The sequence below is a fragment of the Drosophila erecta genome, unplaced genomic scaffold (assembly GCF_003286155.1).
Source record: "Drosophila erecta strain 14021-0224.00,06,07 unplaced genomic scaffold, DereRS2 tig00000000-arrow-pilon, whole genome shotgun sequence".
NCBI classification, from domain to species: domain Eukaryota; kingdom Metazoa; phylum Arthropoda; class Insecta; order Diptera; family Drosophilidae; genus Drosophila; species Drosophila erecta.
In genome coordinates this window covers 16,577,845-16,604,596 of record NW_020825194.1, presented here as the reverse complement: position 1 = coordinate 16,604,596, position 26,752 = coordinate 16,577,845, and the positions used below count along the sequence as shown (strand labels likewise).

The 26,752-nt window shown below is 43.1% G+C and overlaps 2 protein-coding genes across 7 annotated transcripts; both read left to right on the top strand.

Annotated features, from left to right (window-relative positions):
• Positions 1–3,814: 3,814 nt before the first annotated feature.
• Positions 3,815–12,130, top strand: LOC6553389 (homeotic protein empty spiracles). 6 transcript variants are annotated; one of them, XM_001980170.3, is made up of 4 exons: positions 3,815–4,342; positions 4,808–5,761; positions 10,692–10,849; positions 11,457–12,130. In XM_001980170.3, the coding sequence occupies exons 2-4, from the start codon at positions 4,882–4,884 to the stop codon at positions 11,988–11,990; spliced, it is 1,572 nt and encodes a 523-aa protein (XP_001980206.1). In that variant the 5' UTR covers positions 3,815–4,342; positions 4,808–4,881; the 3' UTR covers positions 11,991–12,130. The 6 variants fall into 6 exon arrangements, with proteins under 6 accessions (XP_001980206.1, XP_026839859.1, XP_026839857.1 ...); XM_026984058.1 differs by having other exon boundaries at positions 4,572–5,761; positions 11,457–12,078; XM_026984056.1 differs by having other exon boundaries at positions 4,569–5,761; positions 11,457–12,078.
• A 12,341-nt stretch (positions 12,131–24,471) lies between these two features.
• Positions 24,472–25,358, top strand: LOC6553390 (calcineurin B homologous protein 2). The gene is made up of 3 exons (XM_001980171.3): positions 24,472–24,608; positions 24,665–24,934; positions 25,020–25,358. Exons 1-3 carry the CDS (start codon positions 24,524–24,526, stop codon positions 25,286–25,288), a joined length of 624 nt encoding a protein of 207 aa, XP_001980207.3. The 5' UTR covers positions 24,472–24,523; the 3' UTR covers positions 25,289–25,358.
• Positions 25,359–26,752: the final 1,394 nt, after the last annotated feature.

Genomic DNA, 26,752 nt, shown 5'->3' with positions numbered 1-26,752 from the left:
GATCCTCGGGCAAGATGCCCGGCCATTTCCATGGCCAGATCCCGCGGATTTCCACAGGCTTTCCCTTGGTTTAAGTTCGGGGATTTGCGTGATCTTCTGCCCAGGATCTTCCGATCGCTGCTGATCCACGATCCCCTGATCTGCGAGTAAGCATTCCAAATAGTTGCAAAATATTTATTGGCATTTGATTAAGTCTAGCGCTTAGCCAAAACGGAAATATCTCACTATTTTAACTGTATTTCACTTATAAATAATGTGCAAATGAAATCTGGGGGCACAAAAAGAACTATTTTTTATTTATTTACGTTATATACGAGTATATATAATATTAAAGATTTTAAATTTGGATTCGAAGATAAATATCACACCCTTAATCCGCGTTATTAAAACCCAATGTAAGCTTCCTTTTCAGCCAGACAAACACGAAGTGTCACGATTGAGCGAAGGAACCCTTTCGCTTGGCCGTGGAAATTTTTAATTAAATCAGTGCCCATGGCCGCAGCCGAAAATGCTCAATTATTAAAACAAATAAAGCCAATTAGCTGTGTCAACACGAAGCGCTGTCCGCTGCTAGTAGTGGTGTAGGAAATTCCTGGCTGGCCAACCCTGGTGGCCATTATCCATTCGCTAAACATCCATCTCCGTCGCCAGCCCCCAGCTGTCACTTAAGCCCCCCATTCCCTTCCCGATCGTCGAGAGAAACTGTTTTAATTGACACTGAAAAGCCGTCGCCATCATCGCGCATCAGATTTCCCAACATCGGAATCATCAGCACCGTGGGCTTCCATTTGCGGGTCCAATAAAAACGCTAACGAGACGAGGGCGCTCACAGATACTCAGATACTCTGCATGTACGAGTATGCCTGAGCACTGCCTCTGTATATCCGGCAGATAGACAAACGGAGGAGGGTTATCGAGGCACAATTAATTTGCAACCAATAATAGCGAGGCGAAAAGGGAATAGGAAAACCTGACGAAAACATGCCTAGCCAGCAAGCAAAATTGTTAAGTTAGAATAAATAATGCTCACACTTGAATGTTACTTGCAATTAAGTCCAAAGAGGTAACATGATTTACCCGTACTGTAGCATTTTAGAAATTATTGAATACTTCTGGATATCCTGGACATCCAGACGCGTAAAGTTCGAATATTTGTACACCCTATCCATGCAGTACGTTTTAAAAACTAAGAGGATGCCAAATGTTCATTGGTGCGAAGGAGACCGTATACAGTACAGCCTGCCCACAAAGAACCCCCTTGTTGAAAACCCCATTCCTTGTGAAAATCGCCCCGCGCTGGAAACTGGCAAAGCCGTGCAAAGTACTCGTGATAATGAGCTCCATCTCGTTGGCAATTATTAAATGAAGTGGATTTATACGCTGCGCCCCCCTCCCAAATCAACCAACTCCCCTGCATTTACTGTCCCGCTCGCTCCAATCGAACAGTGCGTCCAACCCCTTGTTAGCAGCTGTCACCTACAGTTATCCCGCTCTTTCGCACACAGATACTGCTCTCGGCCAATGAACGCCAGCTGTCGGTTTATCTCGCTCAGTGGCTGTGGAACATGGAAACATCTTGTGGATTGCATTTTCATATGCAGAGGGACTGGGACAGAAAAACACCAGTGTTGAGCGGGCTATGGAAGAGGGTGCTTCCACTGGAAGAACCTAATCTTAGGCGACTTTAATTAGTTTGCTTAAATGCTAAGTAAACCTTATTTGAAGAACATTATAATTGTTACTGGGCAGTCATTAGAAGATAAACCGAAACTCAATTGTAAAGCAAATTAGGTGCTCTGCTTTTTCTGTTTGTTTCTTATATAGGTATATTTCCAATTCACTCATAACATTTGTTATTTCGTTTGACTAAGGATAATTGAGTTTATAATATGTTGAATTAAACATAAACGGGCATAAGTAATTTCAAACTCGATGGTGTTTTCCCTACAATTCGGCTAAGAAAAAATTAATATTTTATGAAAATCTGTCTAAAACATATATAATTGTATCTTAATATCCAAAAAATAAATCAATATTTTGCAAAATTTAACCAAGAACTAAACAGCATACCTATCATTTTGCATCTACGAGAAAAGCCCCCAAAACTTGCATCGCGTTTTGTAATCTGATAAAGCAGGCATTTGCAGCATTTTATCTTTTTGGGGCCCTCCTTCTGGTCATATATCAAGTGCGGTAAATGCCAAAAAATACGCCCCCAAAATCATTGATTGCCGATCGATAACCTTTTGCGGTGATGGAGCATCCCATAAAGTTCTCGTCCCAGCTCATTGTCTGACTAATTAAATGATTTATCCAGAAACGTGAGGCAGAGGAGCTGGAAAAGAGATGGGAAAGAGTAAAACCAATTACAATTACCGCACCCAGAGGTGCCACACTCTCAGATACATATCCATATATACAGATATATATGTACATACGTATGTATATGTGTAGATACTCGGGTGCATCTGCGGCAGCAAAAATGCTGCCCCATCGACAAGCAACGGCCTTATCTAGATGCATACAAATCCAGCCAAGCGCACGTCAATTTATTTGCCAACTCTCGCCTCCTTTCTGGCCAACATCCACATCCATATCCATTCATGGCCAAAAGGAGGAGAATCGCATGTATTTACCTATGAGAAGGCAGCGAAGTTGGCGCTGCATGTTTTATGCCTCCTCCTGCATCTTTAACGAGGTGTTTATTTTCACAACTCACGGCCAGCGGATGAGGATGAGGATGCGGATAGGGATGGGGCTGGGAATGGAGATGGGGATGGGGATGGCTATACAGATACTCGGATGACCACGCACAGATACAGATACAGATACATTCCCTTACCAGTCCGCTGTATCTGTATCTGTGAGATTCGCGCAGTTGCAGCTCGCCGAAGGTGTAGAAACCAAGTTACCGCCCCTTTTCGTGTCCAAATGCTTTTGGCCAGCATGATGCAGATGCCAATTCAGAATGGTGGAAAAGCCATGGGGGAGGGGCAGGGGGTTTATAGCCAGCACTGACGACGGGGCGTCTAAGCTATATAAGCGATGACGTTGATCCAGCTACACAGTGGAACCGGTCAGTTATTTGACTACTTAAGATTTATGTAAAAAGTACAAATTTCTTATATCCATTTTTAAATAGATAGATTAAACAGATAAATAATTAAATATTTAAAATCAATTTAAAAATGGTTGCTGATGGAAGGTCATACCTCAAAAAGCGAAGAATCTGCTAAATTTCATTAACTATTCATAGTTGCATAAGTTAAAGAAGACAGAGGTTGTGTTTAAAGTTTTAATTGTTATAGTATTTCATAAGTCATAAGTAAGTAAGTAAGTCATAGTATTTATTTTTAATCATCGAGGACCTACTTTTTACCCACTGTTCGGGTGCACCACCCCCCGTTCCCCTCCTCCGGCCCATCAAACTGGCAACCCGCTTGGCACTAAAACCACAAACGCTTTAATGATGCTGTTTTGTTTAGCGCAAATTGTTTGTTTCGCTGTCATAAACTGGTGCGAAAAATGGCCAAGAGAGCGACAGAGAGAGAGAAAAAGAGAAAGATTGGAGCCTCACACACCCACACACCTATAAGCTCAGAGAGCGGGAGAGCGAGCGAGAGAGGAGGTGGCTCCACTTGGAGCCAAGCAGGTTTTCGGAATATCCCCTCAACTATTGCTACGCTGCTTTGGCGCAGGCGCACTGAGCCACGTGTGCGAGGGAGACGCCAGCTGTAATGCTGCACTGGAAGCACACGCAAAGGAAGAAGAAGCACTCGACCTGGCCCCACAAACTTTTTGCGGCTTTTTCCAACGCGACACTCGAGCTAAAACGCTCAGCGTGAGAGCCACGCAGCGATTCGCCGACGCCCCCGCCGAAAATCAGAAAAGAAAGAGAGGGCCAGAGAGAGCGAGAGCGAGAGAGAGAGAGAGAGAGAGAGAGGGTGCGAGCGGAGAAGTGGAGCCTACAATTAGACGCCTTTAGACGCTCCATAATGCTAATGGCGTTGACAGTGCTCATCATCATCGCAGCGCGGCCACCGCAATCGTTTCGTTACCGGGTAGCCGGCATAACCGTTAACCGTTAACAGTTAACCGCTGACCATACCGACAACGCCACCGCCACCGTCAATCGCCAATAGTGAATCGTCAATCGGCAATCGTCAATCGCCGCCGTCAATCGTCCAGCGAAGCGGTACGGTCACGCTCCAATCGCCGCGTTGCCGCCGCTCCAGTTACAGTTACAGTTTATCAATGTCACGCCGACGGATGCCAACCGCTGGAGCATCGCAGATACAACGCTACGTAGCTATATGGCCATAGCTATCTGATCGGAAAAACAGTGCGTGTGTGCTTATCAAATATCTAGTAACCAGTAACCGATGAACGCGATCTTGTTTCCATAGCCCCAACCCATTTATTGGGAGCTTCGATCAGTACACCCGCATTTTCCGCTTCCGTTTCTGGTCAGTTTGTTCGAAAACTGCAGTAGGAAAATGGCGGAGAAACACTTCTAGACGAAAAACATTTTTTTTTAACATTTCAATTTCCATTCCCTTCGATTTTAGCAGGATTGTCACCGTTCTATATTAACCCTACCCTTCTTGTATGAGTTACATCCATTTTAATATTCATTTGGAGTAATAGTTATTTGATCAAAAACTTTGATTTATCCCGCCAACAAATATGACAATTTGTGCAGCAACATGTAATAATTAGCGACAGTAGAGATACGGCCAATAGGGAGTCCAATCTAAAATGGAAAACAAGGAAACAAAGTGTTCATAAAATCTACTTCGACTTGCAGAGACTCTGAAACGGGAAGCTTGAGAGGAGGAAAAGTGTTTCATTTGTTTTTCCAATCAACGAAACCCCAACCAAATGGTCACCTGCGGCCGGCAAACGTTCAACATGCTGCCCATGGCGCCGACGAGTCCTTTTGTGAGCAGCAGCTCCTCGGCGGCCGCACCCTCCACTTCCGTTTCCGCCAGCAGCACCGTTTCCGCCTCCGCGGGCAGCAAGCCCAAGCTGGCCTTCAGCATCGACTCGATTGTGGGCGAATCCTCGACGAGATCGGTTCCTCTGAGGGTCAGTGTGATATCCTCGCCGCCGCCGCGCAGCGAAAGTCCCGCTTCGCCGACGAACACGAACAACAGTGGGCGCCGGACGCCCAGGGGATACATCTACTGCCGCAGGAGGGATTCCCTGGACAGATCGCGCAGTCCGCAGAGATCACCGGTCAGCCGGTCGCCATCGCCTCCGAGTGCAGGAGGCAATCCGCCAGCGGCGAGGAATACTCCAAAGTCCGGGGATCCAGCGTCGGCAGCGGGTAATCCTCCAACCCTCATCCGTCCGTTGCCGCTGCCGGCGCCAAATCTAGCTTTAATCGGGAACCGCACCTCACCGAACGCCATGGCGGTGCGCATGGCGGGTCCGCCCCATCCGCCGCCCCAGCCACCGCCGTTCCTTGCCGCCCAGTTCCAAATGGCTGCTGCACTGGCTCACCATCACCAGCAGCAGCAGCAACAACAGCAACAGCAACTTCCGCCCGTGCCAACTGGACCGCCACATGGTCCGCATCCGCATCTGCCGCCCGGCCAAATTCCAATTGGAATCTTCCCCGGCGGACCGCACCCGGGACATCCTCCGCCCCACGGACACCATCCGTTCGGGAGTGCGCCGCATCTGATCCGGGATAGCTATCCGCTGTATCCATGGCTGCTCAGCCGTCACGGACGTATTTTTCCTCGATTCCCAGGCAGTAAGTAATCACACTGTTTTACATCTGGTAATCATAATATTTTAAATGTATATGTATTTTCTATGTATTTTCAATAACCCAACCGGTTCAGTGAAAATAACCGGTTTGGCAAGCAGTTCTTTCATATTTTAAAACGCTTACAATAATTTATAAAATTAATAGCAATAATAACAATTATTGGTAACAGTATTATCAAGTAGTAGGTTTACGGTTATCGCAGTTTAAAATTAATTGAATTTTTACGCGATTCTGATAGTAAGTATCTAACGTATGGAATATTAAATAGATGTACAAATTCGCTTAATTTATTTGTACTATACATCGCACTCATATATAATATAATACTAATATATTTAATTAGAACAATATATTATGATAGTTGAAAGTTAGGCTTCTTCTTCTGCAGACAGAAACCGCCCCTTTTGTGGAATATTTTGCGCTTAAACGAGTTTTCCACACTCATTATAGCCGTTTCAAATGGCCGTTGAGTGTTGCGAGCCGAAGAGAAAAGAAACCACACCTAAAGTCATATTCGAAGCACAGCACCATTATAATAGAGAGGACCCCAATCAAGCAATTATTCAGTTATCGCTGTTGTTGCCGCGCAGCTCCATATAATTAAAGTTAAATAAGCAAATGGCAAACATTTATTACAAGTTAATTAGACGTGTATCGGGCTCATCATCATCAGAGGAAGCGGGATGGAGCGAACTTGGATGGGAGCGAGCGGGCAGGAGAATGTGGAGTGAACCGAACCCATTTTGATAACTATTTCCAAACAAATTACATTTTAATTAAATTGTTTAAACAACATTACACACATCGTTAGGTCAAGCAGCGTACCTAAATGGCCAGCCAAGTGTGTGAGTGTGTGTTTAGCGTTTATTTACTTTATTCATACTCTTTCTCTTTCCCCGAAATTACCATTAATGGCCAACAGACGGCGCCAGTTGCTCATGTGGCGGGCCCATGCGGCGTATGTGTAACGTACGAAAAGTGCAACCAGTGAAATGTTAATGTGTTTTTAATTGAGGTTTTGGGGCAGCCAAGCAAAGAGTCGACGAAGTTAAAAAACTGGCAGATAGAAGAAGAGCAAAGCGCATCTCAAAAACATTGTCATTTATTACGGTTTAACCACTTCTTCCTTACCATTCGCTGCTCTCATAATTACCATTTGAATTTCCAGGCCATGTTGGTGTCCATGTTTTTTTTTGGCTGGTTAAATATAATAATAATTTTCGGCACACTCACACGCCTTTCACCTGCTTAAGTGTACATGTATCCCCGTTACGCCTTAATTATGTTGTACTCCGTTTCATCATTTACTCCCTTTTACCTTTTTACCTTTTTACCTTTTAACCATTTTTACCATTTTCCCATTTCCCGCCGCTCCCTCTCTTTTTCCTCACTTTTCTCCGCGCCGCCTGTAATTTTCGCTTGATTTATGAACGTGAAATGTCAATGTTTCGCATAACGATTTCATTAATTGTAAATGTTTTTCATCTCCGCTTGTTTTGTAACTCGTGTGAGTAATACCAGGTTGCATGGCTTTGTTTTTCTTCCATTTTATTTATTTTTTGATCTGGAGGGAGATAATGGGGATCATCGCGATAGCGACGGTGATGATACGTCAGTAACTCAATTCAGCTTGCACGTGCTGCAATTTCTGGGTGTTGCCCTCTAATGCAACCGTTGAAGTTCTGGGAAAACGGGTTGAATTAACAAGGTTCAGACCCTTATTATGGAAGGCTTGAATCGAGAGCGCTGTAATTGGACAAGCTGCTTCGAAATTCTCGTTCGTAAGGCATAGGAATTAGAAGCTAACAATTATTATAGCTGATTAATATGTATCGTTATAAATGTAATGAACGTATAACAATATCTAAGTTGTATTATTTAGTTTTATTGTTCGATTTGGTAGGAATCGTATGAATTACTAGCTAATTACAAGCTGTATTCGTATCGTCTATATTCATTCGTATGAATAATCACTAGCTATACATTTTTTTACGAGTCTCCAAAGTATGTATGTATTTATACTCCACGACTAAAACCTATGGATCAGATATTTAAGTAGTAGTACATAGATTACCCTGTTCAATGCCATTATCCCAACAAAACCCACAAAATTCCATTCATACATCACGACTGCAAATGGCCATTCGCGTCAAATCGATCATCACAACACATCATCCCCGTCTGTCACTTCATTTGATTTCAATTATCGATTCCGAGTCAATGTCCTCGGACGCGGGACATCCGAGGAATGCAATAAATTAATGAAAAAATCATGAGAGCATAAAAATTAAGCCCTAACTCGTAAAGAAGAAAGCAAACACAATTGCACATAAGTGATAAATAATAGGGCGCACAAAAAGGCCAGGACAGTCGAACAAACGAAATCGAAACGAAACGATCCGGCACTTCCACCATGGGCTAAAAAATAAGGTACTCTCGAATCTCTATACACATACAAAAAAATGACAGCTGACAAGGGTGTGAGCCACTGCAAAAAAAAACAAAACAAAAACAAAAACAAAAAAAACAACAACTTGGCCAGCAGAGCGGACACATCAATTAATTGTCAATTGCGCGTATTTTCGCACGGCGGTTTCCTTTGTGTCCACAAAGCTGCAGAAAAAAGAAAAAAGTGGGAAAACTACACACGCACTTCATTGAGAGCTGCTGCAGAGCTAGAAAAAATAATTAAGTGGGCATTGTGAGCGGCGGCATTATCAATTATACAGGCTCTTCTAAGATACAGTCGTGTATCTTGTATCTCGCAGCTACATTGTTAGCTGTCAAATGTAACAAATGTCAAGCGATCGTGGGCTATACAAAAAGAAGAAGCCGAACTAGATCACTCTGGATGCTACCTCCTCGCAATCGTTTGTCAAGTTCATGGCAAAAACCAGGCACGCAGTCAGTCCGCCGAGTCAGTTGCATCTGTCAGATACGTGGATACATGGCCATCAATGGTGCGAGGCTGCATTTATGAAGTGTCGAATTGACAAGTTCCCATTCCCCTTCCCCTTCCCCTTCCCATTCTCAGTCCATAGCATTCCCTCTGCCCTTTTCATTGTTATTATTATTTTTCCAGCCCGCCAGTGCTAACAAGGCACAATGCACGAGTCACAAGATACATTTCTGGGGTTGTATCTTGTATCTAATGGCTACGCGCCCATTCTCCTTGTATCCTTTCTCTATTAACTGTTTATTTTTCCAATGGCTTAGCTCCTGTTGGGTTGCATTTTATGAACGGACTTCCTGCCTCCGAAATCGGTTCGATTTGGCTATGCCAATATTGATTTTGTAATTGCCACACCTTGCGGCAGCCAAAAGATCCTTCAGCTTAGGCTTGTTCGCTAAATTATATCACAACACGGCTGGTTTGGGTTGAATGTTTGGCTAGGGAGATCAACCTAGCAACTTTGAAAGACCTAGAATCTTAAGATGACAGTTTTGCGGGCAGTCAGAACGATCAACAAATTGGTTAACCAACGGATTTGGCTTTGCTCTTTTTGTTATGTTTATCATCAGGATATATCAACATATACACAAAACACGAATGTATGATGTATAGAGCAGTAAATTAATGTACTTTCTAAGTAAAACTGTCTGGATTTCTTTTCTAAAAATTGCTTCCAAAGCCATAACAATAAATAAAATACACTTCTCAAAAATATGATTTTTAAAATACATAGAGCTGCAACTCGCTTACTCCAACTTTATCCATTACCTTTGCCCAGCACATTCCTGTGCCCCACCAGAAATCTCAGTTGAATCTCGCACAGTAGCCTGCTGCCTCATATCAATATTCAAATTGTGGCTCAATTGAAAATTTGTTAACTCGCAGGCGCAAAAGCCAAGCTGGACATGGTTTCAAGGTGGGGATTGGGACTGGGATGGGTAGGGGATCTGGTCTTCCAGAAATCGTGATAAACGTCAAAATATCACGTTGTGCCGGCTGAAGGAAGAACAATGGGTCCTCGGTTCTCCAAAGAGGCGTCGTTGGCGGCTTTTAGGAGCGCTAAAGTGTTCGGCTTGGCGTCCAGGCCGAAGAAAGCCAGCTCCTCTTGGCCAGGGCCAATTGTTTTGGCCTTATCAGCGATTCTGGGACATGGCTGGTAAAAAAAAAAACACAGCGCCGAAAGCGGCACGAACCAGAAGCCTTTTGTGTTTTCGTTGTGTTTGGCGGGCCATGTCTGGAAATTTGTTTATTGTTTTGTAATGAGCGTGTGCAACATGTGAGTGGCCACTGTGTGCGGCATCTTTGCCCGCGGCATTCGCGGAATTCATAATCAACAATTTGAGGCACAACGTCATCTAATTGGCAGAGCCGCCAGCGAAGGATGCGCTCCTCGGCCTCTCAGATGGGGCACATAAATGCAATGTTATTTAAAATAAATATAGTCTTAAGTACTTAAGGTTCATTAATAATAATCCCTTTAAAAGTCTGTTAAATTAGTAGATTCACGTATTATTTTCACTTTCTCTAATCAAGTATTATGTAAGCATTACACTTCAATAAACATTTTAAGCGGCTCCCAAACATTAGCTTAATACATTAGACTTTTACTGTCAAAGTGTCGTTAAAATTTAATTACACACATAAATGTTTAAATAAGAAACTGCAAATATTCATGTGCATCTTAATAGCTACTAATAACAAAAACTCATGCCTAACTTCACGATAATTATGTGAGGTAAAGTTACGTTGCTACAGAGCTTTATATAATAATTGGTAAATGCAACTCTGTTCTGTGAACTTTATGCTTTATAATAATTATATGGAAATAGTAAATATTAAAGAGTATTTCAAGTGATACTGAAAAATATTAGCTAAGCTTATGCCGAAAGTAACACATTTCTAATCAACTCATAGTAGAAAACTATAGCAGCGCCCATTAAAACTCCCGATCTCTTGCAGATTTCCTGTTCCAGCCGTTCCGCAAACCGAAGCGGGTGCGCACCGCCTTCTCGCCGACGCAGCTGCTCAAGCTGGAGCACGCCTTCGAGGGGAACCACTACGTGGTGGGGGCGGAGCGGAAGCAGTTGGCCCAGGGACTCAGCCTGACCGAAACCCAGGTGAGATGGGCCACGCCGGGTTGCGGGTGGCGGCCGCCCTTAATGCGTATCAAATTCAATAAGCACCCCAGTTCAACCCCTTCGGTTAGCGGCTAAGTGATTGCATGTCGTCTGGTCGTTAGCCCAAGCAGTGCCGGAGTTACTGAGTTATTAGCGCTTCCAGAGGGCCTTCCAGAGGCTAAGAGCTGCGCAGGGGCAAGGAGCACTTGACTGTGCACCCTCGGGGCATAGCTGGGAGGCAGGCCGTAAATAGAATTAAAGGACTCGTTAAACTTATTTACGGCTTGCCAAAAAAAGAGAGAACGAAGGCCAAGAGCCAAATGGAAGGGTTAAAGAACCTCCCCCAAAAAGGCTACCCCGGGCTCAATTGCTTCCTGAGCCTTCCTGAGTGCGCTTAGGAAAATATTTATACTAGACAGGGGCTAGAATGGAGAGAAGCTCGATGTGCTGGTCACTAAAATGGTTGCTTTAAATGTTAATTGAACTATTAAATAGCATAGCAGTAAAATGAAATTTGTGCACATGAAGTAACAGTTAGGCTGTTGCACTAAAATACACCTTAATATAAAACTAAAAAAGATACCGCTTCCTTTTGTGTGCCCACTAGGTTAAAGTGTGGTTCCAGAACCGACGCACCAAGCACAAGCGGATGCAGCAGGAGGGCGGCGATGGCAGCGACACCAAGAGCAACAAGGGCAGCTCCTCCGGCGGCGGAGGCGGTGGCGATGGGGAGGACGACGCCAAGCACGATGGGTCGCAGCACAGCTACGAGGATGCAGAGGATCCGGAGGACGAGGACGAGATCGAGGAGGACGACGAGGACGAGGTGATCGACATGGACGACTACGGCAGCGAAATGGATGCGGAGGAGCATCAGCGGCTGCGGGAGCAGTTCCAGCAGCAGTTGGCCCAGCACCAGCAGCAGTTCCTGCAGCAGAATCCGGCTGAGGCGGCCACCCTCAGTCCGCAGCAGCAGCACCAGTTGCTGCAGCAGCACCAGCAGCATCTGCAGCAGCAGCACCAGCAGCAGCAGCAGCACTTCATGCAGCAGCAGCAGCTCTATCTGCGGGAAAGGGAGAGGGAAAGGGAGCGGGAGCGGGAAAAGTCCCGGGAGCGGGAAAGGGAGCGGGAAAATCAGTAACTAATAGTTGGCTATCAACTATCACACTATTTTGTGTTCCTTTGATTTCATGTAAATTATTTGTCAACTGTATAGCTTAATTTTAATTGTTTACTACTTAAAAAATAAATAACAGAGCCAACAAATAAACGAAAGTTTTTGAAGATAAAGAAGTGGAAATATAGTACCTAAATTCGTCAGAAACTCAATGGCATCCACATATGTTGGCCATTTACTGGCAAACTCTGGGCCATTGCATGATAAACTCATTACCAATGCACAACAACTATCGATCAGCTGCCAAAATATAACCAATCAAGGGGCCAAAAAGAAGCAAAGCCCGCTAACAAGGCTTTTCCTTTATTGAGTTGTTGAGTTCAGTTGGGAGTCCTCACGAAAATCCCCGGCGAAAATTGTTGTGTGCCAAACGTTGACAGTAAAAAGTGCAATCAACAATTACGAGTTACGGTCTCATAAGGCGGCCAAAAAATAAATGTCAGTTAGCAGAGGCCGAAAATTGATGGCAAAAATTGATATTCAAAATGCAAATGATTGCCTATAAAATATATTTACTGTGCAAAAAGAGCTCCGGGGTTACATACGAGTACGAGTATATGCATATGGGCCGCCAATTTAAGCTCATTTAAAGCGAAAAGCGAGCTAACCCAAAATTAAACTGACAAAACGGCAGGAGATCACTGAGTGGCCCAAAATATATGAGCCCGTTGGCAATGGCAAGCCGAAGAAAAAACTCAAAAAATATATAAATAGATTGCCCGCTTTTTTGATATGCCAGGCTAGTTCCAGGCGATCCGGCGAAAAGTTCAAGGTAATTGCCGTTGTCAAAGCAGCGCAACGAAAAGGGGGCGGGCACCGTGAAAACTTGGCCAACAATTTATGGGCCACTTGACTACAAGCAAAGGGTGTTGAGGTTGCACGCGAGCAATCACCAGAACACCAGAGCTGAAAAAACCCGAGCTCCTCCACCACCAGCACCACCACCACCACCACCACCAGAATGCCTGGAAAATTCTCGTATTTTGCATAAACGATGTGAGAATTACTTAATTGCAGATGGAACGGGCCCACGCCCACCCATGCAAATAAATATGTCGGTTTGCTCTGCGTTTCCTCTGTGGGCCGCGAATTTATGAGCTTTCGACTCGACCCACAAAATAAAGTTGTCTACGGCGAGTTGCAGGTGTCTAGCTGCTTGGCACTCGAGTGGAAATTCCAGAGCAATGGAGGGTCGGGGTCACCAAGCACTGCACTTTGTTTGCCCCTTCGATAGCTGCACATTTTGGCAAATATGTGCCTTCATTGGATGGCGGCTTTGTAAGTTTTGTAGGATTCTTGTCCACATGTTACCGGTCATGTTGGTCAACTATTAACGTGGCAAGTGCAAATGGCGAACGAGTATTAAGTACCAGTTAACAGGCTCTAGTGCATGCACCATTTTGTTTGCTTCTGATTAATAATATTTTAATATTTTACTGCAAGTAAAATGCAGTCGTGATGTACTTTTGAACTATAGATCTGACACTCCAACACCTTATTTCTCACATTTAACTTTTAGGTACTAACCAGAGGTAGTTCGTGGACTGTATCAAGTGCATTGGATAATCGACTTTTCCCTGTGCTTCTTGGCTTTTCCGTTGGCAAACCCTTTCGTTTGATTTTGGCGTGTCTGCCAGCCGCGATGACGAAGACAAAGACGATTGCGATGACTTTGAAAACAAAGCGAAAGGGAAATGGCTTTCAGCCAGGCCACTTGGAGCATATTAAGGGCGTCATTAGTTCCCCAGGCGCTGCAAATTTGACAGGTGAAAGGAGGGGGGGCGACAGCGATTGAAGGGCCTGACACTTGCTGCAGTGCAGCAACAGCAGCAGCAACAGCAGCAGCAACTGCAACTGCAACAGCACAGAAGCAGCATTAACCCTTCAGGCGGCAAGTAAAAGTGCTGGGATGTATCAACTTTAAAATATTTTAACTCGCATTCGCAATTATTTACAGAAACTTTTAGATAAGAGGCATAAACATAAAAGCTGTGAAGGATTTTTTCATCTTTTATAAAAAGAGTATACGAGATCTCTTGGCGAGGAGTCAGTGAAAGTAGTAAAAAAGTAGGACATATATTATATATCCTACTTTGTAGAAAGATGTTTAAAACACTCAATGCTTAAAGCTTAGTAATTGAGAGAAATTCGATACATGCTTTCAATAGTTTTGTAGAAATCTACGTATGCAGCGTTGTGAGCCTTGTTACTTCGTGTGAAAGGGTCATAATTCGCCCATGGGGTGCTGAAGGGTTAACAAAATACGAACGTGCTGGCAACGGCGTAGGCGTCCGGGTTGTTATTGTTGTGTCAGGTTTCAGCTATTTAGCGGCAATTTGTATGGGAAAAGTTTGCCAAATGTAAACGGAATTGCAGTTTAAACCTCATTTGGCGCACATCGTGGGCGGTCGATAGGAAAAGGCGACTGCAATACCTGGAACAGCAATAAAAATAGTACGTTTAATAATTGCAAAGTGTTTTCTATTCGCCTTCGTTTCCAGGTCGTAAATCAGCGATTGTTCAGTCAGTCTCGACTGGCGCCTCCTGTTCGAACATAAATTTAATTGAAAGACTGGGATCGAGACTGAAACTTGGACTGCGACTGCGACTACGACTACGACTGGGACTGGGCCAGGGCCAGAAACCCGAAGACTGGGCCAAAACCACGGAGCCAAAGAGCCCAAGATGCCAGCCGGAGGTGGAGGCGTCAATTGGCAAATTGGTTTCCATGTCAGCCAGCAGGAAAAGTTAATTTTCTAGCCGCCATAAATAACACCCTGATCGACTGGAACTTAGGCACGATCAGGCATCAGAGGATCTCCATCTGCCGATCGGGAATTGGAATACAAATGCCAATGCGAATGCGAATGCGAATCTCCTGTGGCAGGTGGGCATGGGTGATGTCCGTTTCGATCCCAAGTGCAATTCCATCGCAGCTCCTGGAGCCATGTTTTTAATGCTTTTTTAATTGGAAATGCACAGCAGCACGCTGATGACTCCCCAAACTGCCAGTTTGCCATTACATAATTGCAATTTAATGATCGAGACTGCGAAAAGTCAACAAACATTTTTCAACACACATTTATGTGCAATGGATGCCCCGAGGCACTGCTTATAATAATAATTCAAGCACACTAATTTGTTTTAAAACATTAAACAAAGCTACGAAATGGTTAAGCGGAAGAAGAGATAGAGTAATAAAAATTCGTTGCGACACGTGAATGAAGCGCTTTTAATTGACTCTCTTAATTGAACACTTTAATAAATTGCCAATTAACTGAAAGTGAAAATTGCACGGCAGCTAAAGTTTTCCTGCACATAAAGGAAGTATAAATTACGTTCGTGGAAAACCTTTGAAAGATAGCCACACAAATGATTTGTTAATTTCGTATAATGGTGGTTTTGTCGGAGTGGAGAATTTATGTGGCTGACCTGATAAAAATTAACATTAATTAGGCACGAAAAACGGCACAAAATTCAATTTGATGCGTTCCCTGCTCCCATTTTTATTGTTTGAAAGTCCTCTCATTTTGTGGAAATTAATGAGCGCCCATTTGGCGCACTCCGCCGCCACGCCCACAAAGTACACGCCAACCTTTTTCATCTTGTGTTTCGTTTCTTTCCGTGCTTTTTGTTTATAGAATCTGCCTAAGTTATATTTATAAGTTAATGGCCCAAGACAAATGGCAAGTGATTTGTATCAAGACACTTTTTCGGGAACCACAATGGGCGCCGGTACATGCTAAATGCTTTCGGTCTACTTTCTGGGAGGCTCCCAGTTTTTGGGAATCCAGTTCAGGGGGTGTGTTAGCCATGAATCTCTGATGATTTCTTTACAAACCCCTTTTATATGAGGGCGTGGCAATCTGAGCAAGTTTTGGTCATTATGGATTCGTAGCAAAGTGGACACAGATCTGAAAATCTGAAATCGGTTGAGCCTTAATGATGATGAGTTCTGATGAGTATGCCTGCTACTCATGCATGACTCACAAGTTGAAAGAGTTTCTGGTGAAAGACTTTCAGCAAAGTAATAAAGCATTTCTTAGGAAAAAAGCTACCAGAATTAAATTTCCATGTCAGTAATTATAAAGCTAGTTGAGTTTGGATTAATTCTGTGCTAGCATGTTATTTTAAGAATCTTTTTGCAAGCATCCATTAGATACAAAGATCTCTATTAATAAATCACATTAATCACTATCAATAAGTACGCCCCATATCTCTCAAGCATCAGATTTGAAAGCATTTTTCACCCAATTCCTCCCACTTCATCAAACCAAGTGCTCCACCCCCTGAGTTTACTGCCTTTCCCCTGCCAAGTTACTTCCAAGATTCACCTGACCAGCCAATTAACTAATTAACCTTTGACCCAATCAAGAACCGCCCCTTGCAACGAAATCAATAAGTGCATGTGGGCGCATGCCACGCCCCCGAACATGAGTGAAGCTCAATTTAAAAGCCATTTCGCTTTGTCGCCGCCGACAAATTGCCGACATTTGCTATTAAAACCTTTTTGAAGTCCCCCTGGAAGTCGGGGTCACCACTCGCTGTTTGCAGTTTGCAGTTTGCAGTTTGCTGTTTGTTGTAGGTATGCTAAAGTTTCTGTGGCACAGTCGATAAATCTGCTGCCTGAAAAGGCAACACAGCGTCGGCCAACTACTTTAAAATAATTAATGGGTGCGGCCCAGCAACCGAAGTTAACCAAGTTTCGACGCTGACAATTGGCTAAATTATGGGGTCGCCTCACATTTCTGATGGTTACGGGGGTTTTCTCTAGCAGGGGAATTACGAAAGGCGCGGGGTGCTTGGACACCTGTCCCCCGTCCACTGCAGCGAGGTTGCACTGTGAATGCCATTCGGTGAGCCCAAATCAAAACAACAACAGCTGCCACATTGAGCCAGTTAATTAACACATTTCCGTGCAGTTGCTCATTAGGGGAAATCTGGAAAATTGCTACGAAGATGTGTGGATTAGAAGGGGTTAAAAACACCTGCAACGATTTTATGGTATTTCTACAAGCATTAATTTTAAGATATTTTGGAAAGTTAGGAACTCTACCATTATTTAAACAAAATAAATAATAGTTCCGAAAGCATAAGTATTAGTAGGCTCTATTACTATATTTTAACTAGTTAAAGTATTCTCTTTTGTACATCAATTGCATATTGTTAGCGGTGATACCAGGATGATCATATCACTTGACTTAAGTTAAGTACTCAGAAAAACATAATAGTTCCTAAGTGCTTCCCAGTCCTAATTATAACCCCTCCTTAAAAAAACATGGCTGTGCAAATGATGAGTGTGCCTCTAAGCAAAAGCCGTGCAAATAAACTTAAGTTAATTAACTTCTGGTAACATTAATTTATGCAGCATGATTAATTACCCCGAAAACGATCCGCCTGCCAAGTTGGCCCCGCAGTCTGAAGTCTGGCCCAAACGGAGGCCCAAAGCTGGCGCGGAGTGCCGGATCGAGTCGGAGCTGGAGTTGGAGTCGGATCGAGCAAGTGGCCAATGGTCGATGGTCGATGGTCGATGGTCGATGGTCAGTGGATAGTGCACAGTGGTTGGCACGTCAGCCGGCGGCCTGTCAGCGTTGCCTGCTACCGGGAGGCAAGAGCTGAGACGTCTCGGCTGCCACAACTCAAACTGCATGCTACACTGGAAAAAAAGGAGGAAATGAAATGTATGATTTCCATCCGCTCGTAAAACCAAGTGAGCACAATTTACGGAAAAGCTATAAAAGTGAAGCTTCTTAAAATTAATTCTGTTCCGGATGTAAAAAAATGAGGCACAATATTGGAATTATTTGGCATTGTTCATGGTCATTGACTAAATTGCATAGGCTGAAATACTTTCAAGTTTTAATATTTATGGGTTAAAAGTTATGTGGCAGCAAAAGATGTCTAACAGTTTTCTTAGTTGAAGAAATTTTTTTTAGTGTCGGCGATTCGCATCGCTGCCGCAATTTCGCACGCAGTTCCGTTTGCTGTGGGGTGGCGATCGCCGTCGAGGAGGGGGAGGATGAGGAGGAGGGGTTCCTGTGGGCAGAGGGGGCGGTGTGTACAGCTGCAGCAGCAACCAGTTAAAAACGCCATTGGTCATTTGCAGCAGCAGCCAGTGCAAAAAGGCAAAAAGGCAAAAAGGCAAAAAGCAACAGCAGCGCCGGCCATTAAAATGACATAGAGCCAAAAGACAAGGCACGAAGTTCCAGAAAGCAGTCAGTTGGCCGGGAGCAGGGAGGATTGCGAGGTATGAAGTAAGTCGTGGCCACTGCTGGCACACAATATTTAACACAAACACAGTGCTCCGGGACCTAGGAGCAGAGTGCTGGGATCTGGGATCTGGGAGCTGGGCGCCCTGGCCAGCATGTGTTAATGTCCGCCAATGACTTTGGTGCCCGGCACTCCAGACTGGCCGACAATTAAATTCGAATTAGCGCAAACACTGGTGCAGACGGACACCAACGTCTAGCCGAGAGCTAATCAATTCGACTTATTCCCTGCCAGAGGATAGCAGCTGCTCAGTTGTAGGAAAACGCATCAATATTTGCTCCAAATTAACTTCATTTAGCATAATGTAATTATAGGTATAGCTTGAAGTAGCAGGCTGTTTGCAAATGTACTCATTGATAGGAACAAATAATTATGATCCGTTGTAAATTAAGTTGGTATAGGCTCTGTCTTAATTTAAATGCATATTCAGATAGTATTGGCTCTTGGAACCCTTTTATATCAAAGAGTAGGGAATAAGAAGCGGTTAAATATTTTCGCTAGAAGATTTCAGATCTCAGAGTTTATAAGCTGTAGTTTATGGTAAATGTGTTGCAATTCTAAAACTGATGGATGAAAAAAATTCCTTTTTTTAAGGTAGTTTGTTTTCCAACTTCATTTAAATGTAATGTAAGTATGAAATTAATGTTGAGGTTATTGGTCCATTTAAACCATATTTCAGGCCTCAGACTATCTGCCAGATGTATTCGTACTTGACGATGTTAACTTGTTGTTTTCCAGTTCAAGGCCAAATCTTCAGATTCAGTTAGCACTCAACACGAAGCCCGCATTTTGCAAATGAGTTTATCTGCGGCCGCCGATTTCAGCAATTCTGGATTCGCCATTGCCATCAGGCAAAAGCCTTTTAACTGCTCGCAAATTTATGTCCCAGCTTAAGAAAACACTAAATGAGTGCCATGCATTTTTTTATCGCACGCAGCAGAGCAACACAACAACTAATTAGACATGTTAAAGAACTTGTTCGGAGTCTTCCCCTGATTTCTGATTTCTGTGGCTCTGTGGCTCTGTGGTTCTGTGGTTCTGTGGTTCTGTTGTCGGGCATTAAAATGGTAACAGGCCCAAGACTCAGCCAGCACACACATTTAAAAATGCTCAACTTAATTAATTGCCCAGCAAATGCCGGGATAAGGGACTTTAGCTTGTTGGCTGGCCATGGGTTAAGTGTGACTAAAGCCAATGACTTGATATTCGCCGCACGATAGGATGCCGTCGAGGATCCCAAAAGGGTTGGGGGTTCGGTGTTCGGTGTTCCGGACTCGAGGATCTCGTTTCGCTTTTCATTAAACAAATATCCAAACACTTTTGCCGCTGATCCGGCGACACAGATTGCAACCCGGCTGGAGTTCGGGAATCCGCGTCCGGGGCACATTTTCAATTTCAATTTCGTACCTCGGACTGGCGACAAAAGGTCTGCCAAAGTCTTGCCAACTTGTTAATGAAGTTTTATACCCTTTCCCCACTTCGCATTTGTTGTATGCTCTGCGCGTGCTGGGCAAACGCTGCCTAATCGAATTGAAAAGGCTCGCGATTTGACACCAAGTAATTTTTGGATTAACTAAGAATTTCCAGGTGTTTTGTGAGCCAATTGATCGTTGATTTTTTACAAATTTTAATTGGTTTTGCATAAAGGGTTATAATATCTAATATTACCAATACGTACTAGTAAAATATAGAAATGCGCTTGGTTTTCACAAACTAAAGCAGTTCAGTTGTAACTTTTATAATAATTTATCATAACTTTTAATTTCAGACTTTTGTTCTTCTATTCATTTTACTTGCTCAAACAAGCAAATCTGAGTTTATTCAATCCCCCTTAGAATCCTCCTTTTGCCAGGTTCTCAGACAGCCCTGCTCATATTTCATCTTCGCCCTCCGCATTAGCCAGGTTCATTAAGGCTAACACGCCCCCAACAACCACAAGACGATCAATGAGCAGTGATTAATTGATGATTCGACTGCATGAAAAACATTTGACGGCACAATCAAATTAAGGCGGCAAATAAATGTGAGCCAATTATTAAAACCTAATTTCGATGTAGACACCAGACATGAGACGCGGATTCGATAACCGATTTCACAGTTCCCCCGCCCCACCATTTCCACTGCCAGTTGCTCATCAGTGGAGGAGCCTAATGAGCCGACATGCACTTGGGATGCCGGGATGTGCCGGCTGTGGTCGTACAACTAATCAAGCTGTTCGAGCTGCCAACTCTGATGCATTTCCCAAATTGATGCCCTCGGGATTGATGGCTACGAGCGCCTCGAGTGCCTCCGACATATGCAAAACATTTTGTTTATACACATTTCCAACCTGACAATGGATAGGCGGTCGAGGGGCCTAACAAACAGACAGGCTCAAATACCAGTGTCTACAAATAAATGAGCTGAAAATTCAGACAAATCACGGGCGCTGATGCTGAAAAAGCTGCCAGCTCAAGCTGAGATGAGGTGAAAAGAATAGAAGATAGTGAATATATGCGAATAATCAGTGGATTACAAGGAACCCATGTATTGCGTATTCAACAAATTATAGCTGCTATGCCTTAGATTCTAAATACTCATATTCCGTCTTTTTGAAATGTAAATAGTTCTATAAATTGCGTCGATAATATATATCATTAAGAATACAGAACACATCCCCTCAAACGTGTAGCCGTTAATAATCAAAAGATAAACAAATCTATTTCAATTTCTGGGGCTGCGCCAAATTAACCGCAGGCATTCTGTCTCCGTTCCTTTGTTACTTATTTTAGGTTTTCCCTTTTTGAAAAATCGAATCGCAGTTTGAAGTCCCTCGCGTTCGCTTTGTTTTTGCCTTTGATGAGTATTGATGAGTTTTAATAAATTGCCGATGAGTTGGCTGACATGAGCACCAAAAAAGAGGAGATTCAACGCCTCGGCTGCGAAAGAGCAGCAGAATGCATACGCGTGGATGAGAAGCAGATGAGCATTTGAGTGATGCGTTTTTGAAAGTGGCGTCGAATTTCTCAACCGTGAAGCGCCATGCAGAGCAGCGGTAATTGAGATGCTGCCCGGGGATTGGGATCGGGCTCCAACTTCACAAAATGTGTAGAGAGCGCGGTGTATCCATTTAATTGCCGCCATTATTAAACCCATTTATCGTGTTTTCGTTGCAAACTGTTCAGGTGTCTGTGGGGATCGGGAATGGGATCGGGATCGGGATCGAGTGCGAGTTTGGGATCGGGATCCCAGATGCAGATGTCTTGCCTCTGCGCAATTAGCCTGAGCAGCTGCCCATGATGTGATGCTGATGCAGCGCTTTACATGGGAATTAAGTTGTTTTGCTTAATTAATAAAAGTGGTTTTTAATAGAACGCCATTAGGCCCAGCGAGCGAGCGAACGAACGAAAGACTGAGGCAACAAACTAGCAGGAAGCACCCACCGGGAGTTTTATGCTCCTCAAGGCAGAAAAGTTTCCATATTACCCAGACATTAAGCAATTCGCCGGCTTGTCACACTTTCGAGTTCATCAATGTCAGCCGCGACATTCGTAATGATCATAATGATAATGATGATGATGACAGGGCAACCGGAATCGGTCGGAATATTTCCCTGTTTTCACCGTCACATAAAGTCGTATAATTAACATAATCATAATCAACAAAGTATAAACATTAAATTGAGGCTAATTACTTTATAACCGACACTCAACTGCGAAACATCTGACAGTGAATTACCCCAAAAAAATACAAAAAACATGTTCACTTGTGGCAAACTCGTTTCAATTACGAAGAATCAAGCCAGTACACACCAACTGCAGCAACAACAAGAGATACTTAACCGGATGGAGCTAAAAAATAAAAAATACACACAACAGCCACAAATTATGCGAGTGCGCGACAGTTTCACACATGCCAATGAAATTTGATTTAATTTTCGTCTAAATGGAGGCTATGATCACGTTTCTGAAGTCTGCCGGTAAAAACTGCAATAGCTACGAAAATCGTTAACTGAAATACACAAAAAAAAAAACAAAAATTAATTTTTAGAAATAATAATAATAAAATATAACTGAATGAATACAAAGTGTATAAGTAGTTATTAAAGCTAACAAATTTTAAGACATCAGTTCTATTTAGAGCATATCAAAGAATATATCGTAAGAAGTCTTCAAGTCTTATTCCTCACCAATTCTCGCGCAGTGTACCCAGCCTGAATGTCCAGCAGTAGCTTACAGCCGTAAACTATTGCAACCGCTAACTGCCATCTGCGATCGCTGGAATGAAAATCGAGCAAGATTAAAAGGCAACGTTAACTCAAAACTCCACTTCGGGAGTTTTTTTTATGACAAGCGCATGAATCCGTGTGCAATTGTAAGTGCGCCATATAATTTACAGATAATTATTATAATTACAGGTTATTTTCAGTTAACATGTTTGCAGTGGCCGTTGGTCTTGTTGCTGCGTGACTGGCCTGTGAAGAGAATTGTTGTAGCGGTCCAATTAGTTGGCTATTTTCGAGCTCCAAATATATTTTTGCAATAATAATTAAGTTGTTTTTTGCGTTTTAATTTCATTTTTTGTTCACTAATTAGTTTGCCTACGATTAGTTAAACAAGTACCGGGCATAAGACTTAGGCAACGAACTTGAACAAGCGAAAGACTTAGGCAACGAACTCGAACCGAACGAAAGACTCAGGCAACGAACGCGGCACCAAAAATGACACTTCGCCAGGGATAGTAAGTACCTTATCTTTCGGGATGGGGATGTTTGGTTCCGTTTGTTGAGAATAAGATAGAAATGGTTCTTGACGATCAAGTAAGAGATAAGACGAGCATCAACGATTTAACGACCACATAAAGTGAACCAGCGTATTCTTTACCTTTGGACGATTTCATTCAACTTAATTAGGGAAAAATTTCGAGTACCTGAGTCATCTCCCTCACTCATAACTCTTTGGCCAATTATGCGTTATGGCCGAAACCGAAAACTGAAACTAAAAATACTGTATCTCTCGGCCTTTGGTCATAAATAAATTCGCCAGTTCAGAAAAGCACGAGTGAGTATAAGGAAAACAATCTATGGGCAGGGCCTAACAGGACAGGAAAGAGTCTGAACGGGTTGGCTTGGACTTGGGTTGGTCCGCTGTGGGCTTGGAGCGCGATAAAAATCGCCGGCAATTTGTTAAATTTAACGATTTCGAACCGCCAGCTAACGAAAACTGTGCCGAAAGTTGGCCAGTTCGCCCCCGAACCCACCCCGCCCTCTGCTTCGACTGCTTTATGGCCAAATAAATAATTAAAATGATGCGTGGTGTTAAGTGCCGCCACGTCGAAATGTTCGGTGGAGAACAACCAGCAAAAACACCAGGAACACCACCACAGTCACGGCGATATCTGAACCACACGCAGTCTGACCAGACCATTTCTTTTGAAAATTTGTCATAAATTTATCGCTTTTGCGACCGGGTTCACTAAACCCCCAACTTGGGCACGTACTTCGTCGCAGTCCGCGCTTAATTGCTTGTCATGTGGCACACATTTCTGCCGCAAATTGGCACCAGATATGCGACCATTTGTGACGTGACCCTCGACACGGGGACCACACAGCTGTTGAAGTTCTAGGGTCGCCAAAACTTGTTACAGTTCTGCCCTTGGGTCCACGAAAACCAGAAGCCGACCTGAAAGTAAAGTGATTTTAATGTATGTTAAGGCTTATATTGTAAACATAATTTTAATATAAAGAATAATTAAACTGTAAGAGCAAGAAAGATACGCATTCCATATATTATTTTACATCGTTTTTTTGGAATCGGTATAACCCTATAAAATGTAAAAAAAAAAAACAAATCAACCCTCATTAAAGTCGGCCACAGCACAAACTTATTTAAAACCAGAATGAGAAGCAGAATTCGGTTTAATTTCTATTTTTAATGAAGTAATATGCTTCATGAGTGCTCGACTTCCTGCGCACAAAATCACAAAATGTCACTTGTCGCAGCTTCTTGTCTTTGGAGATCTTTTTTTTTATAGGTATACACGATCGTAAAAACCAACTAACGCATAAAATGAGGTCTAGACCCCAATCTTAACTGATCTTGAACGGCGTTTATCAAAAACGAAAAAATGGGAAATGGAAAATTAAGTAGCAAGTGTCTCATGTATGTGCTTCTTAGTAAATGCTGTCTGTGGAAATTTTCAAGTACTGTAATTTTAAGAAATCTGTTTTAATTGGAAGGCACTACAGAATGGGATGTCTGTGCCTGCGGAAGGCCGCCTCATATCCCTCAGTTCCACAGGACATTATAAACACCCTCAAGTTGAGTACATCACGTAAGAGGTTATGGAGCTGTACAAGTCCTGAATTCTGATATCATAGCACTCCCCAGTAAGTCGCAGTCAGATCAAGTATCTGTATATTCGATTCTACCAGTTTTCAGGAGGCGGCAAAGATCCTCCAAGTCACCTGCACAAGTACAACTTCTATTCCGGACTACTGCAACTGAACCCCTTACTGCCCACCATATTGAACTCCATGTTCGGGGATAAAGTGACAATTACCTTTTTGGATTTCGCTCTGTTTCTGAGCACCTTTCAGGCCCATTCTCTTAAAACCTCTAATGAGCTGAAAAATGCCATGATGGACAAGAAATTAAAGTGTAAGCTCACCAATACCTATGGTCAAATGGTGCGAATGAAGTATTTAGAAAACAAATTACTGAATGCGAGATTTTCCTTTTTCAGTAATTTTTAACATGTACGATCACAACAAGGACGGTCGTATCACAAAGTATGACTTAGTAATAGTTGTGCACAAGTTGTTTTCAAATCTATTGGATCACGTGCAAATAATGCGCATTGTGGATACCATGATGAAGGAAATTGATCAGTCGGACTCCAACCAAATACTATTCCCGGACTTTTGCAAAGCGTTGGAGGTGTTCGACATGACCGAAATGATGGTCACCTGGATACCCGAGTTCCATGGCCGAACTACCGATGATTTGCAATAAGTAATTGCCCAATTTGATGTATTTTTTCAGCTTCACACTAATTTACAAAAAAAGAAAAGGAACACAGGATCGAGGGCGGGTCTCAACATTTTTAACGCATTAAGGTCTCCTGGTGAAAGAAATATACAAAAATTAGTAATCCTTTACGACTATCGAACAAAGCTCACAGTAATGACAAAGAACTTGTGACACAATATTCACCAACATTTGTGGAGTTATTCTAGAACTATCAAACTGAACTGAAAGCCATGCGTATATAGACCAACTCCTCTAAGTTACCAATCCTTTGCACAGATACTGCATATCCCGGCAATATAGTTCGTGTGTTAGGTTTGATTGGGCTTAGGTCGTTAGTTAGTCAACAAAATCACATCAACTCCCGGCCCCTGAATGCCAAATTTTATGACTCTATTAGGGCGAAATTCGTATATGAGACGTGGAAGTAAGGTAAGCCAACAAAATGCCAACCGAAAACCCATAAACTTTACTACCTTTGACTCCAGCTGATTGTCCATATATGCGGATATGCCTCTATATAGTCATACTCCCTTTCAGCCGATCTTTCGGGCGCGTTGAAGGAATTTTGCGGGACTGCCTGTTGTATTTTCGCTTAGCAACATAAATAACATTTTATTGGCAATTTGGTTGAGAAATTAATGTGCATACAGTTGGCAACTTTGGTAATTTATGCAAATAAAACGATCGTAAATTTGGCATTAAAACGCTTATTAAATGATCGTTTATTAACCCACTGTTCTGCTGAGTTCAGTTTGGTTCGGTTCGGTTAGGTTCGGTTCGCTTAATTTGCCGAAATGGATAAGCCCCTCGCTGGTGCAACAAGGTTGCGATTTGTAGCACTTGCATAAATTAAGTGATTAACAGAATTGTTCTCAAATGCTGGCAGCTACTTACAAGATTGATATAATTTACGATCGGAACGCAACGAAATTTCCGTGTGTCTATAACTTCTGGGAAATCGCAGCTACAGCGGCTTAGCAATATCTCCTGTTCCCCCATATTGTTTAATGTATTAGCTGGCGCATTGTGTGTTAATTTGACATTCCTTGGGAATGGGATGCGCATCAGGATCAAGATCGGGATCGGAATTGGGAATGGGAATGGGGCTATTCAGGTCCAACACTCTGAGGAACGACAAACGAGGCTTGTTGCTGTCAAAAGCAAGAATTATAACCATATAAAAGCAGTCGGCATGGCCACTGATTCTGTTGCTGCTGACCTGTCCCGGTCTTTATCTCCACTCCTCCTGTCCTCCTGTCCTCCTGTCTCCGTGTCCTCCCATCATCATCGTCAGCCCCATCATCATCGTCTCGAGCAGGATTAGCAAAATTAATGCGGCAAGCTGGATGCTGAGAATCCCGAGCTGTCAGCGCTTTGAGTCTTCACTTTATCAAAAAACGAGGGATGACGGCGAAGGGAGCGGGTAAACCATGCTGCAAAGTGGAA